General features: G+C 36.9%; 1 protein-coding gene and 1 pseudogene across 4 annotated transcripts; one reads left to right on the top strand and one right to left on the bottom strand.

Moving 5' to 3' along the window:
- Positions 1-232: 232 nt before the first annotated feature.
- LOC147480506 (uncharacterized) lies at positions 233-5,420 on the top strand. 4 transcript variants are annotated; one of them, XM_086579915.1, is made up of 10 exons: positions 233-752; positions 1,140-1,324; positions 2,546-3,073; positions 3,325-3,390; positions 3,500-3,666; positions 3,801-3,960; positions 4,050-4,119; positions 4,213-4,622; positions 4,760-4,864; positions 4,963-5,420. In XM_086579915.1, exons 2-10 carry the CDS (start codon positions 1,196-1,198, stop codon positions 5,251-5,253), a joined length of 1,926 nt encoding a protein of 641 aa, XP_086436041.1. In that variant the 5' UTR covers positions 233-752; positions 1,140-1,195; the 3' UTR covers positions 5,254-5,420. The 4 variants fall into 4 exon arrangements, with proteins under 4 accessions (XP_086436041.1, XP_086436039.1, XP_086436038.1 ...); XM_086579913.1 differs by having other exon boundaries at positions 234-752; positions 1,008-1,324; XM_086579912.1 differs by having other exon boundaries at positions 234-1,324.
- A 1,637-nt stretch (positions 5,421-7,057) lies between these two features.
- LOC147480505 (tryptamine hydroxycinnamoyltransferase 2 pseudogene) lies at positions 7,058-15,761 on the bottom strand (annotated as a pseudogene).
- Between the last annotated feature and the right edge of the window lie 224 nt (positions 15,762-15,985).

Raw genomic sequence — 15,985 nt, 5'->3', positions numbered from 1 at the left:
TAGCTCCCCTTAAGAAAAGAGTGACTCTAGAAAAATAAATAAAGATGAAAAGTACTCCTAAAACTTCCCAAGGAAAATGATATAGGCATAGTGGAGTCGTCAAAGGGTAAATGCTTGCTATTCAATTCTCTCAACAGAGTCACAGTAGAGATGCAATGCTCACTGCTCAGAAAGAGCACTAACAATGCTCAGAAGGCAAGTGCACTAACAGAAGTCCTACTTGCTATAATTGTATAGGGAACTCCCAACTTTTTAGTGAAACAACAGCATCCCATTTTCCCAAACTTAAAGTTTGGTAAAACACAAAACCCACACACACTCCCCAAGACCCTTTGAGACGACACATTTCTAGATCCACATCAATAAGCCCCCCTTGAAAACCGAGAGAAAGACTGATAAACTTCCCATCCATCAATCCCAAGATCTAAAAAGAAAGATATCACTGTATTCAATATGAAAAACCAAAAAAAAGTGATAGATGGACAAATACTCTGTCTTGTAAAAACCACAATGACCCACAACCCCATGTTTCAAACACCAAAGCAAAGTCGTCCTCATTTTTTCTCTCTACCCAATGCTCCCACCTTCATCAGTTTCAGTTAGAAGAGTGGACAAGCAAAGCAACACATAAACTAAGTGAATAAACCTTGATGTAGTCATTTCCCTATGTTTGAGCTTCTCAGATTCTCCTTGAGATGTGTTACTGAAACATCAGAGCTCAAGAAACAAGATCTGGAAATGAATACCTTAAGGTGGACAATTTCTTTGGGACAACAATATCATTGCTCTTAACATAAGAGAAGAGAAAAGCAAAGCATAATAAGATGTTTAGTGCCCCACACACAGTTCCATGCACCCCGTTACTTTATTTCTGTCTTACAACAGTCACACTTCTATGGCTTAACATGGTTTTCGTATTTTTTCTCTTACATAACAACTAGTTATTTTTAGGTGAATTTGCATTCACTTTGTGTTGTCTGAACTCCAAACCTTATGTTCTTTGTTAGTTGCCACAGTGTTTTGGACTTGAAAGCACCCACCTTTTCCTGTCTGTGAATGGAGACTTGACGTGTCTTGATATTTCGCTTGCCTTCTTCATATTGTCATTTTGAGCTTTTCTCTCTCCTCCTCACTGACAGCTAAAAACTGGGGCATTAGGGTTGAGTTAAAACTTGAGTTTGGTGGGAGAGGGACGATGAGATGCTTGGGAGGTGAGGTTGTGAAGAAGGCAATGTGGCTGTATCCAAAAGTTTCTGGTTTTAATCGTTCTGAGAGATGGGGTCACTCAGCTTGTAGCTATAATGGAGTTGTTTATATATTTGGGGTATGTATGATGGACAAATCTTATTTAACTTTCTTTCTTTTTGTTCTCTACATACAAATTTAGTATCATTAATGTTGTTCTATAGTTCTTTGGATCATAAGTGTTTGCTCTTGTTCTTGTTACTATTTTGCTGCTGGTATATTGTGATGGCTCTTGTTAGGGGGACCTTTTTCCTTGCTTTCCTTTGCTGTTTCATTTGTAAATTTAATAAACCTTTTTAAAGATATATAAAAATAAATTAAATAAATATTTTAGAAATCATGTATGTTCTTGTGTGGTATGTAAGATATGTATAACTAGCCTCTGAATATCAATTTATTTTGTATACATGATATATATTATGACTTAATATGATTTTTTTTCCTCCTCTGTTTTCACAATGTTGTGAATGTGATTAAATATAATGGTAAGTTAGTTGGTTTCTCTAATTCAATCTCTATTTTTAATTAGTTAATGAGAATTTCATATATATATTCCAATGGATTTTCACCACATTAGTTGTAGCGTCTCATTTTTTTTGCTCAGTTTTCACTAGTTCTAGTCCATCCGTTCAACAAGGAAGCTATCTTGCATGGTCGTTAATATACCCACTGCTATTGATTTTTTTCGTTTTATCACTTTTATTGTTTTTATTCTTCATATATGCTAAACAAAGTGAAAAAGCAAAAGGTTAAAAGAAAATAAGGGAGGGGCGAGGGTGGGGGTTGACAGTTCTTAGGAATACAAGTTAGTATTTCGTACTCAGCCATGCATATCTTGTTGCTCTTTATCCTTATGTAGTTACTTGAGAAAATAGTCAGGTAGTCACTGATTTGTGTATTTTGAGTAGTTTGAACAATTTTGAACTACTGGTAATAACTGTTACAACATTTTTTCTTCCGTTGCAAGTGCTAAATCTACTTGTATCCCTTGCTTTGTGGACAATTATTATGGCCTTTGCTCACAATGCAAAAACCTTGGATATTACTATTGTAGTTTAAAATATTACCAAGTAAACATCCAATTCACTGCATTTATGATTTTATCTAATTCACCATATAGCATTTGACAATGACTTCATTGTACTCTATAGTGGATCCCGTGAGAGTTCAGTTTCACTAATTTTATCAAGGCATATCTCCTGAGCAAGAGTTGTCCATACTATGAGGAACTTAAGATTGCTTTTACAAGCTTACCTTCCATTTCCATACTACATTCTAAACTTGTGTCTATCGATATCAGGGATGTTGTGGTGGGCTGCATTTCAGTGATGTCCTTACCCTTGATCTTGAGACAATGAACTGGAACACCCTTGTAACCACAGGTCAACAACCTGGGGCAAGAGACAGCCACAGTTCAGTACTTGTGGATCACAAGATGATAGTGTTGGGTGGTACAAATGGTTCAAAGAAGGTAAATGATCTACATGTATTGGATCTTAGAACAAGAGAGTGGAGCAGTCCAAGATGTGAAGGGGCCCCACCTTCCCCTCGTGAAAGTCATACAGCTACTGTCGTTGGTGATGACAAACTTGTAATATTTGGGGGCAGTGGAGAAGGGGAGGGGAACTACTTGAATGATCTGCATGTTTTAGATCTAAAGGCACTCAGATGGACTTCTCCAGATGTTAAAGGTGATGTTCCTGTCCCTAGGGATAGCCATGTTGCCGTTTCAATTGGCAACAAGATTCTTGTATATGGCGGAGATTGTGGAGATCGGTACAGTGGTGAGGTTGATGTCCTTGATATGGATACACTAACTTGGTCAAGGGTATGTGATTCCTCTTCTTACTAGCTTATCAACAACATAATTGTTCCATCCTGTTAAGTTTTAGCTCCTTTGTGTTATAGTCTCAACAAATTGGACGATTTGAATTGTAGTCCCGCTATTTGCATCTGTTGGTTTAGACTTTGCAATAGGTGTCTGAATCCAGTATCTTGGTTTATTGGACTACTTATTTCTGTCATGATGTACTTCAGTTTTGCGCTTTGTCTCACCGATGTTGTTTATTTCATTCACAGCTGATAGTTCAAGGATCGTCACCTGGTGTTAGAGCAGGACATGCAGCAGTAGCTATCGGTACCAAGGCAAGACACTTCTGATTAATCCGAGAGAATCTTCCTTGAAAAAAATACATGAAAAAAAAACATGAAGCAGAAGTTAAAAGTGCTTAGCCATGTGCTTGATGTTTTGCAGGTTTTCATCATTGGAGGTGTTGGTGATAAGCTGTACTATAGTGATGTTTGGGTCCTTGACGTAAGCGCCTGTTCTTGGACTCTGCTTTCTATAATGGGGCAGCAACCGCAAGGGCGGTTTTCTCATACAGCTGTTGTAACAGACTCGGACATTGCCATCTATGGGGGGTAAGTTTATCTCGGTCAGTTTTTGCCTTTATGGTCTAAAATCTCAAGTTAAACTGGAGAGAAGTGGAAATGCCCAAGTACTTTGACTTTTAATCAAGACTAAATGGGTTATTTATTTATTTTTTAAATTGTAGGTGTGGAGAGGAAGACCGCCCACTCAATGAGTTACTAATCTTGCAGCTTGGAGCTGAGCATCCGGATGGCCGATATAACATAATCATGTGCAAAGCTTTTGGTAACCATCGGAACCATGAAAAAAGAAGATTTCCCCCAAGAGGAACTGATACAACTTCGGTAGGATGGCATGATTAGCAGACGTCAAACTGACTTCTTTCTGTATGTTATATATTTTTCAGCTAAACTAAAACCTTTGTTTTTATCAGGTATTTGCCAATAGAGACCGAAATCGGAAAGCTTGTGAACCAGATCCAAAGCACTCTCTTCCACGTTCAGGTTGTTCACCAATTTCTCTTACATACATTTGTTTACATAGTCATAACACGGTCTACAAGCCACAAATACTTATATGTATTTCTTTTTCTTCAGATAATCTTCATCCGAAGAAGAAGAGAAATTGTAACTTAAAGGGATGGGAGAACGAGTCCGAACAGGAAGAGCATTCACTCTCCCTCTCACAGCACTCGTCTCCTTCCCAGTCTGATCAGGAGCAGACCCCGAATAAGAAAGTCTGTACCTCAGTGACCAAGCCTATTGCAGCTCCGCACCCTTTTCACATGTTGAGGCAGGCGGATCAGATGCTAAGCAATCAGCATCCCAACAACATTGCAGTTAACCAACTCGAACATAATAGAAGCATCCGAAGGAGTCCAAGGGCCAGTAACTTAATAGGAGGAGAACATCGGAGACATATAAAGCCTAGACAATGTCTACAACAAGAAGTGCAATATCTGGGGACAGAGCAGCACCTCGTAGAGCCTAGTCCAATCCACACCTTGGTAAAATTATATAGTTTTATGCTCTTTGAAGTTCATACAATACATGATGTACCTTGATTTTCATCAATTTTAATGGTTTTATTAGGGTGAGTTTTTTTTTTTCTTAAATATTCGATACTAACAACATTTTCTTATAGATTGGAGCTGATGTCCGTGGTAAGGTCGATGGTGCCTTTGATTCAGGATACCTAATGACTGCAAATGTTAATGGAAAGCTCATGAGGGGGGTCTTATTCACTCCAGTAAGCTTCTATGAAAAAGTATCTACTTTGAAGGATAAAACTAAGTCTCTTGCCAATGTTGCCAATATTTTCGATCTGATCACTTTAATTTTCTTCAGGGACATGGATACGCTTTAAGACCTGCAGTTTTTCCTCAGACTACAATTAGACCTGTTTCGGTTGTACAACCACATTCAAATTCGAATGGCATTGGTCCAACTTACGTTAGAGCTTCTCAGCAACCTACACCATTCATATCAGCAGAACGCAGTTATCCTGATATATCAAAATCACAATCATTTCCGGTTGTTAGAACCACATCCCCATCCTTAGTACGATCTTCATCTGGGCTTAGTAGTGATCTTCAGGACGTCGTCTTAACTCTGGGAGGTGGCTATGGCAGGTCATAAATCCATGTGCTCTTTTTGTGCAGTGCATGAAATGTTTTCTTTGTTTTTCCTGTAATTTGGAGTAGCTGGGAAATAATGGAGAAAATGTCCATGTTCAAGCTTAGAACTAGTCCTTTAATCATTTTACAAGTTTCTGTTAATCAATGTAACAAATTCCTTCTCTTTTACTGCTAGTTATGTGTGGTAAATAGTGTTAACACTATTCTGGTAGTACGGTTAGTACCTCAATCAGATCTTGGCAACGGGAATGAGAGTATTTGGTAATTCATAATCATTTATTACTGCAAGTTATTAAATAAATTAAACAGCCAAAATTACTTACAAGAGTCGCGCTGTCTTAAAATATTGCAAGGAGAAAGTTTTAGAACAAGGTGGAACTTATCAATTATTATAGACCTTTTAGGATGCATTTAGTGTTTTCTCCATTTATATGAACTTCATACAATCACGCACGCCATGTAAAGAAAATCTATTTAGGGCATCTCCAATGCGCCGGGGGTGTAAAGTTTATACCCCAATCTCACAGATACCCACCCAATAGGAATGCCAACCATAGATAATAGCTAATAACTAATAGACCGAATGGAGATTTCTTCACCCGGATACAAGTTGGTAAAGAACTTCAAGTGACGCCGCCAGTTTAAAAGTAATTTCTAATATGTAAAAGCGAGCACGGACGGTACTCCTCTTAAATTCTAACTCGACTCCCAAGTTTTAATTTCCAAAATCGCCCCATTATAATTATAAGCCATCTTGTGATGTGTATGTCTTTATATCATGGGGGTTTTTTTTTAACCGGGTGTCTGGACCAGCTTACACGCACCTCGACTAATCCCGAGACTAGTTGGGAATTCAACCGGACAAAGTAGCATTAACGGGAATCGAACTAGTGACCACTGTAGAGCAATATCATACGATTATATATATATACACTAAAATATAGGAAGAGTTGTAAAATCCTAGTGACACATATGTGAGCCTAATATGGAGATGTAACTCTACACCCCATTGGAAATGCTCTTAAGAAAATCTTTATAAGAATGCTTGATTATAAAATATTTTGAGAGCAACAACTAAAAACTAAGAACATGTTTGATTTTATGAATTGAGTGAACCTACATTGAAGTAAAAGTTGTCACTTTATTTACAAAAAAAAAAAAAAAAAAAAAGTTGCCACTTCATTTTACCCAGTTTCCAACTTTCCATAGGTGCAACTGCAAGTAGGCAACGCTTTTAAATGGTCGATAAGTTAGTATACAGTTGCGGGATCCACTGACTGTTGGCTGGTGTGACAAACTGACGTGGGCGCATGGAAAAGCACCCGTGTTCTTCGCGGGATGCTAAAAACGACGGGGTGAAGGGTCACTTTCAGATGTCCGATCTGTCTTCCAATAATAACCTACGACCGTCACTTCGATAAGACGTTTCTCTTGACGTTTATTGTGTCATCCACGTAATCTTTGTCCTCACTAATAAGTAAGTTCTGACTTTATTAGGGATCTTAATAAGTGAGTTCCCACGTGTATGATGCTGAGTTAACTTAGAAGAGTACCGACTGACACTGCTGATGTACTGAGAGATAGCGAACTACTGAACTAGTTTAGGGCTTCAAAATTGGCCTTCAACTTCTAATGGGCCAAAAAGCCCTCAAGTAAAGGCCCTCACATATTTGGGGGTCGACCTGGCTCGGCGCCACGGCCTAAACCACAAGCCTATGAGAAATGGATAAGGGCTAATTTTGAAGGTCCATGGAGGCCCAGACTAAGGTCAACCGTAAACCCCAGAAGAAAACACTGTTGTTACCATATCTGATCGTGTTTGTTTAGTTGGATTTTGACGTAATTTTTTAGGAAGAAGGTCTATCTTGGATTTATTTTTTGATCAGATGACAGATATGCAATGGAGAAGTTAGTTACTTTTTTTTTCATTAAAGGAGTCCAAAGAAAGGGAAATTTGCTCGAAGGCATGAACAGGTCGATGCAAGGTACGTGCCTGTAAACCTTAACTGACTAACAAGTCCATGGCCATCACGCGCGTAATAAACTATCCAATTTCATACTTCCAGTCTGCCATATTCATAAAAAATTACCTACTCATTATTTACAATGCTTCCGATCTCAGACTTGCATTAGACCAATTTTAGTCAAGTATCAAAAGATAATGATATGATGGAGCCAAAGGATTAGTCCAATGAATGGGAGATTTGCTTGAAGGTATGAGCATGTTGAGGAAAGAGCGACATAACCACATTAATACCATCTCCTCCTCTGCTAGATGGCAAGAACATCAATATCCCTTCAACAGATAATGGAAAATAACATGCACAAGGCTTTCCCCCTCCAAAATCGAGATCGTGAAACGGGAACCTCAACTAGGATTGGTCATCGAGTCGAGCTGTTCGTGAGTAACTTGTCGAAGGCTCGACTCAAACTCGCTCATTCAATAGGAGTCGAATTTGAGCACATTTTAAAACTCAAGCTTGAACTCGAGACGCTCGCTAGCTACCCGCTGTTCGCATTTTACGTAGTTATGTTAACACTTGGATAATTATATATGTTGGTGTGTTGGATTATAATTACTCAACACATATTGATTGTATTTGTAACGTGCACACCTTAAAATAGTTGTTTGATAGTGGTTATTGTGGTATTAGTGAATTGTAATTGCATTTTAGTATTTTATTTAGATGAGTTTAGCAAGTTATTTTCATATTGAGGTAAAATTTAGAGTCTATCTGTGCTCAATTATCTCTAGTTTGTGGTTGAAATCGAGCCTATACATAATACAAGTCAAATCAAACTCTAGAGCCTATGATCGAATTCAAATTTATAGTCTAGAAGAATAAGAATCTAGACTCATTGAGCTACTTGAATACTCGATGAGTCGAGCTTGGGCACGAAATAAAACTCGAGCAAAATTTGATCTCGACTCGAGAGATACACGAGCCGAGCTTGAGCACCCTACGAGTAGCTCAATGACCAGCCCTAACCTCAACAAACTATTCACCTCTAAGTCTGGACACATGGTGTCGTGGGCAAATATCGTCAACCTGATATTCCAGCCCAAATATCGTAAGTAACTTGAGATATCAGTATGATTGTCAATATCTTACGTTTAAGTTCATTGTTGCAGGAACAAGCGGGAAGAAGGAGGAAGAAGAAGAGGAATGGATTCGCGTCAGGACATGATTGAACACAACTACAACTAAATGACTATATAAAGCGATGATCAGGAGAAAGAAAGGAGATTGAGATTCATTAGCAAAATACTTGTAAAACCAGAGCAAAATAGTGTGAGAGAGCGATTTGTAACCACCATTAATGATGAATACTAAAGCTTGAGTTTTATTTCTTTCTTATTATCAACTCAATTCAAACTTATTCAATTCATTACTGATCTTAGAAGAAGATTCTTGATTACTACATTGGCGCCGTCTACAACACGGGTCTTGAAGCCATTCATCTTCATATTCATTTTCGTTTTCGTCTTTGTCTTTTTCTTCTGCTTCTTCTTGCTCTTCTTCATCATCTGAATACTCAGTGGTAGGACAGTCTAACCAGTGAGGCTAGTCTGGAAAAACCATGAAAATAGTAAGAATATTAAGGAAGATTGAGATGAGAGTCATTTTTTTTAGAATTGGGTGTTTTCAGTAAGAGGATTACACAAAAGATGGTTTAGAATCAGGCAGATGAAGGTCTTTTTATAGTAGTAAAAAATTATAAAAACGAGAAAAATTAATTGTGATTAGTAAGAAAATGAGAAAATTTAATGGTAATTAGCAAGAAAATGAGAGAATTTAATGGTGATTACTAAGAAAACGAGGAAAATTAATGAAAAGTTAATTCTTGGTTATCTGTGTGCGGGACAATTTTAGGTTTAAATGATAATTCAATAAAGTTTAAATGCATGTCGGGTTTTAAGCCAGTTGGTTGAATTTATTTATTATTGCTAGAAATAAATGTTTACATTGAGTAAATGTTACAAGGTTCATTACCAAAGTTGTATTCAACCAAGGTGGCGAGTTTGAATCCTGGTAGCGGTACCAGGTCAAAGAAAAAGTCCTGGTGATTAGTAGATCCTCATCTCGATACCAGGTCAAAAATTAAGGTTCAAAGACAAGGGTATCAATAGAGATATGTCGATCTCGAAAATATGATATCAATTGATACTGCTTTTAATTGGAGTGATATCGAAAGTCAAATTTTCTTTTCAACATATTACTAAGTATCAATTGATACTGGTTTTAAGTGGAGTGGTATCGAAAGTCGAATTTTCATTATTTCAAAATATTATTAAGTATCAATTGATACTGTTTTTAATTGGAGTGGTATTGAAAGTCAAATTTTCTTTTTAAAATATTACTAAGTATCAATTGATACTGTTTTTAAGTGGAGTGGTATCGAAAGTCGAATTTTCATTTCAAAATATTACTAAGTATCAATTGATACTGCTTTTAATTGGAGTGGTATCGAAAGTCGATTTTTTTTTTCAAAATATTACTAAGTATCAATTGATATTGTTTTTAATTGGAGTGGTATCGAAAGTCGAATTTTCATTTCAAAATATTACTAAGTATCAATTGATATTGCTTTTAATTGGAGTGGTATCGAAAATTGAATTTTCATTTCTAAATATTACTAAGTATCAATTGATACTGCTTTTCATTGGAGTGGTATCGAAAGTCGAATTTTCTTTTTGAAATATTACTAAGTATCAATTGATACTGCTTTTAATTGGAGTGATATCGAAAGTCGAATTTTCATTTCAAAATATTACTAAGTATCAATTGATACTTCTTTTAATTGGAGTGGTATCGAAAGTCGAATTTTTATTTCGAAATATTATTGAGTATCAATTGATACTGTTTTTAATTGGAGTGGTATCGAAAATCAAATTTTCTTTTCAAAATATTACTAAGTATCAATTGATACTGCTTTTAAGTGGAGTGGTATCGAAAGTCGAATTTTCATTTCAAAATATTACTAAGTATCAATTGATACTGTTTTTAATTGGAGTGGTATCGAAAGTCGAATTTTCTTTTCAAAATATTACTAAGTATCAATTGATACTGTTTTTAATTGGTGTGGTATCGAAAGTTGAATTTTCATTTTCAAATATTACTAAGTATCAATTGATATTGCTTTTAATTGGAGTGGTATCGAAAGTCTAATTTTCTTTTCGAAATATTACTAAGTATCAATTGATACTACTTTTAATTAGAGTGGTATCGAAAGTTGAATTTTCTTTTCGAAATATTACTAAGTATCAATTGATACTACTTTTAATTGGAGTGGTATCGAAAGTCGAATTTTCATTTTGAAATATTACTAAGTATCAATTGATACTGTTTTTAATTGGAGTGGTATCGAAAGTCGAATTTTCTTTTCAAAATATTACTAAGTAACAATTGATACTGCTTTTAATTGGAGTGGTATCGAAAATCGAATTTTCTATGCAAAATATTACTAAGTATAAATTGATACTGGTTTTAATTAAAGTGGTATCAAGAGTCAAATTTTATTTGCAAAGGATAAAGGCTACTAACAGATATATTGTAAATATAAGCAAACCAAAAGAATCAAAAGATATTTATTTCATATGTAAATAGACAACTCATTGTATCAATATTACAAATGGAGCCAATTTTTAGCTTGGGGTGGAGTCTTTGGGTTGACTGAGAACGTTGCATTTGGCTTCGTGATCTAAGTTGACGCCAGCAAGCATATCGATTCCCTCTAAGGTAGAGGGATCAAGACGAAATGCCTCAAGATCGAGAGGTGGGATAGGCACAGTCTCGCTAGGATTAGTTTTATCCACATCATCTTCATTGCTGGGTTTCTCAGTCTCAGTAGCCTCAGCTGTAGTGGCATCAGATACAATTTCTTTCTCAACATCGAGGGCATCAGCCTTAGACGGAATATCTTTCTCATCTTCAGATTTGAGATTATACTGAGTAATAACAGCCGCAGGAAGGTATTGTCTGATGCTTTTCATAGTGGAAACACAATATTTCATATTGTCCTCAGCATCAATCAGCTTGAGATTGGCTTTTCTTATTTTGGTCACCAGTTTAGCTTTTTCGGCCACCAGTTCAACTTTTTCTTTCACAAAATTTGTTTTTTCCCCTTTGAGTTTCGCTTCCATATCGGCATAAGAGCTCTTCAATTTCTCAGTCAATGAGATATTCTCGTCAATAAAGGTCTTCAAATTGGCCTTCGCAGTTTGACAAATGTTTTCGGAAGCATGGAGTTTGGTGGTGGTGAGAGTGTGGTTTTTCTTCTCTTCTTCAAGAATTTTTTGAAGTTGTTCTTTTTCTTTTTTCAATTTTTCAATATCGTCCCTAAGAAGGTGGAAGGAAGCCATATCGTGTTCAAACTGACTGACCACAACAATTTTAGCCTGAAATCAAGAATACAGCAGATAAATACATTATAAATAATGGGCAAATCGACATAAGAGTAAGGCCAAAATTATATACTTACTTTTTTTAGGGAAGAACACAAAATGTGAAATCGTTCAGTAGTGGGAATTTCAGCCATTGCTGATCAATCTCGAGGAAGAATTGTGTTCATAACAAGAGCTTCTCCGAGGCCAGGTGTCGGAGGACCAGAAAATAGAGAAGAAGATTTCAGAACTCTTTTATGGTTACTAAGGATAAAATCAGTTACAAAAACTTCAGATGAAGAAAAAGAACCAGGAACAGTGGATGGAGCAGTAGGTTGAATGGTGGCTGGAATAGCTGAAGATTTCGAGGGCACAGAGACAGGTGCAATAGTGGTGGTAGTTTTTGCAGTCTTTGATACCTTCGTAGTTAGTGGAGCTTCAGTGGTGCAGGGTTCTTTCCTTTTCTTTTGATGAAGGCCAATATTGCCATGTTTTTCTTTGGAAGAGGTGGGAGCCTGGGAGGAACTACCACCTATTGATTTTTTTGAGTTTAGAAACTTGTTCATGGATTTGTCTTGACCACGAGGAATGCGAGATGCCATATCTGTGTACAATAAGCAGTGGTGATCAAACACATCTTGCAAAAGTGGATAATTATAGAAGTTTGGAACTTTTTGTTTGATTTTGGGAAAAAGATCTTCATTCATATTAAAACCATTAATCATATAATCAAAATAACATCGAGGAGTGTTCTCAGGCAATTCAGCTGAATCAAAAGTTTTTTCTAAATCCTTTTTCATAAGAACAAGGCTGTAATGAACATGGAACAGTTTTGGAAGGTATAATAGGTTAGGGAGATGAAGGATCTTGACCTCTAAGCACATTACTCTTTAAAGTGTATAAGGGAGCAACATAATTGTCGACATCTTGAAGGTCGACATTCAAGTTTGGATTTCCATATTGATCAGCACCAGTTCTAGCAATTATTTCTTCATCAGTGCCTCTTAGAAGATCCCATTACTATAGAAGATTCTCCACAACTTTTCGAAGTCGCAGGTCTTAGTACTGAAACAAGGGCATAATGATAGGCCAGTCAGATAAAAGATCCGATATGGAGTGTCAAAATTTTGTTTTAAGAGAGGGGGTCATAGATAACATACCTCTAAGATTAAAAACATGCTGTACCAAGGAAGGAACATCGATAGAAGCAGATGACTCCCATTGACCAGATATAATGAGAGGAGAGAGTGGCCATCTAAAGTCACTATCTCGATTCACTCTTATGATACCCTATCGGTTACTTTGTTTCTTGGGATAAAAATAACCAGTAGGCTCATTGAAACCATTTTTTTTAGTACGGTCGACAAAGAATTCTGAATGTCGATAAGTCAGATTTTTTGGGATCTCCGTATATCAGGTTTAAGATGAGCATTATAATAATTACAAATATACATTAATCTCCAAAAATTGCTCGTGCCTTGGCCAGGAGAGATGGTCAAATAGTTCAGTACTTCTCGATTGAGGTCAGTCAAAGGGAGTCGCAAACTAGCAGCTAGTTGCCAAATAGTGATGATGATTGACCAGGCATCACCACTTTGGCATATGGTCCTTTTCCTACATCCAACATAATATCGAAGAGTGACAGTATCTGGTATCTGGTATAAAGCTTTAACTATTTCTAAGTTGGGTTTTTTTGGAAAGTGAGGATTCAAACCACCACTTCATATGCTGTTATCTTCCATAATTTTGCACTTTGACTCTGAGGTCACAGTCTTGAAAGGATGGCATGCTAAGCCATTAACAAGATACGTTGGGTGCTAGGCTGTTTCATCAGTGTAAGTCTTTTGCGATGTCGAGGTTAAGGAAAAAGAGCTGGCTCGAGTTGCAGCCTCGATACCTTCATTTGACATGTCGGTAATACTAGAAACAATAAATTCTTTATTAGAATTATACTCTCCATCGATACTACTATCGCTATACTCAATATAAATATATAGTATATTATTTTTTATACACGTATCGAGTTTTCGTGGTGACAATGACAGGTTTCGAGGTGAGGATGTTTGTCTCAAAAGCATACATTCTTGATGTTGAAGCTAGGATCGTTTCGAGATTGTTCGCCTAAAATTAACACAAGTTTTTCTCCTAGCTATACTGAAACAGATCAAAATTATAATTCAAAAATCTAGTTAGTATAGGGGTTGTACAGATAAAACGTTCAAATTTAAACCCTAACCCTAACTCTCTTAATTTAAGAAGAGGAACATATACGATATTAAAGATAAATAGATAAAAAGAGAACTGTTTATAATAGCAAAAAACATATTAAAGTTTTATTTTAACTAACCTGACAAGTTTGCAGGAAAATCTGGTGAAGAAGACAGCGAGTAATTCCAAGATGAAGCTTTTCAGGTGTTGTTAATAGTGGTAGGGTTTTAATGTCTCAAGCTTTTTTGCGAATAAGTGAAGAGAGAGAAAGTGAAAGCGAGTTTTTATATTCAATATTTTGATGAGACTTTTCGGTTCCAACAGTAACCGTTTGATAATTTGAATTTTAAATTTGAGTTTTTCAGTTTGAAATTTTTTCCCGACTGTTTCTTGAAGCATTCAAATTTTTGAGGTTGAAATTTCAAAGCTTTGAGAGGGGGCGATGTCGTGGGAAAATATCGTCAACCCGATATTATAGCCCAAATATTGTAAGTAACTCGAGATATTGACATGATTGTCGATATCTTGCGTTTAAGTTCATTGTTGCAGGAACAAGCGGGAAGAAGGAGGAAGAAGAAGAGGAATGGATTCGCATCAGGACATGATTGGACACAACTACATCTAAAGGACTATAAAGTGATGATCAGGAGAAATAAAGGAGATTGAGATTCATTAGCAAAATACTTGTAAAACCAGAGCAAAATAGTGAGAGAGCGATTTGTAACCACCATTAATGATGAATACTAAAGCTTGAGTTTCATCTCTTTCTTATTATCAACTCAATTCAAACCTATTCAATTCATTACTGATCTTAGAAGAAGATTCTTGATTACTACACATGGTATTCCCAATCTCTGGTATCGTTTCCTCAAGCTCTTCGCCACTTCTTTTCAGTAAATCTCCAAAGTTAATAAGTGACTTGAAATACTTGTCATCAATCTTAACCACAACATCATGAATAACGTTTGCAACGTATGCGTAGCTCTTCACTAATACTTCCCTCACTCTCAACCATGGTCCGTGGATAAGCCCAAAGCACTAAGTTCCCAAAATACCCCATCGGTATTGCTGGTATCATTTTAGCTCTCCCATTCACTGCCACCCTAACTTGAGTGACTACATCAGGTTCATGGCCTCTAGCATGTTTCACTTTTTTCCAAACATGACTTAGAAGACACTCAAATGCTTGATTTAATCTTGTCTATGAAATCAGTAGAGTATGAATTATCATGTTCTCAATGGAGGAGAGAACTATTGTGCTTTCTGGATTAGTAGTTTCTCAGAATTCAATGGACCTATGGTCGAATTCTACTCTAGGTTGGTTTCTAGGGACTGAAACAATAGCTCTATCATGATGGGGAAGTGGGTCAATGCCCAGACCACGTACTAGCCTAGTCCATATAACAAGAAAATTGCTCAAGGATTGGCCATCAGCGTGCAAGACGATGGTGTATGGTTTGACCAATAACAAGACCACCACATGCGTAGCGATTGAGTTGAACTTGGAATAACTATTCAATTCCATCAACTGGTGGGACTAGATGGTCCACTTCCTTTGGTGGATCAATAGGGAGGTGGTAAGCTAAGGAGGTTGGCAAATAAGTTTCAATTATTTGAACATTGGCATTGTTTAGTGTAGTATCAATCTTTCTCTTCACTCATCTCTTTAGGTTCTCTTCACTCTCTGTAATGAATTTTGTGGGCCCTTCTCCCCTCTCCTCCCCTCCTTTTCTCATTATACCCTCATCTCCCTTCTTCTTAGTCGTCCACTAGTCCCCTCATCTCACGGTCTCTTGTTTTCCACGTGTGAGTTTCTCTGTCAAGTGATTTAGGGATTCACAGTCCTGCTTAAGTACCTCTCGATTCTCTTTGTTGTTTTGCTTTAGGGTCAATCCACCACTGATTCTCTTTACCATGGATTGAGCCACAACAAATGCCCTCTCTCGAGTCTGTGAACACACTTATGATTGGGGAGTCGAGAATTCCCCTCTTGTCTTTTCCCCCATGTCTTGTTTCCTTTCTTGCCCACGTCACCAGCGTGCGTATGCGGGTGTGTGTGACCATCACACGCGTCTTAGTTAGCGCCTCTTTGTTTTTTGCACCTCCACGTGTCAAGTTTCCCCTAGTTCAATCAATTGGT

The sequence above is a fragment of the Coptis chinensis genome, chromosome 8, assembly GCF_015680905.1.
Source record: "Coptis chinensis isolate HL-2020 chromosome 8, ASM1568090v1, whole genome shotgun sequence".
Taxonomy (NCBI): Eukaryota; Viridiplantae; Streptophyta; class Magnoliopsida; order Ranunculales; family Ranunculaceae; genus Coptis; species Coptis chinensis.
The sequence above is the reverse complement of the archived record's forward strand: the minus strand, read 5'-3'. Positions and strand labels throughout refer to the sequence as shown.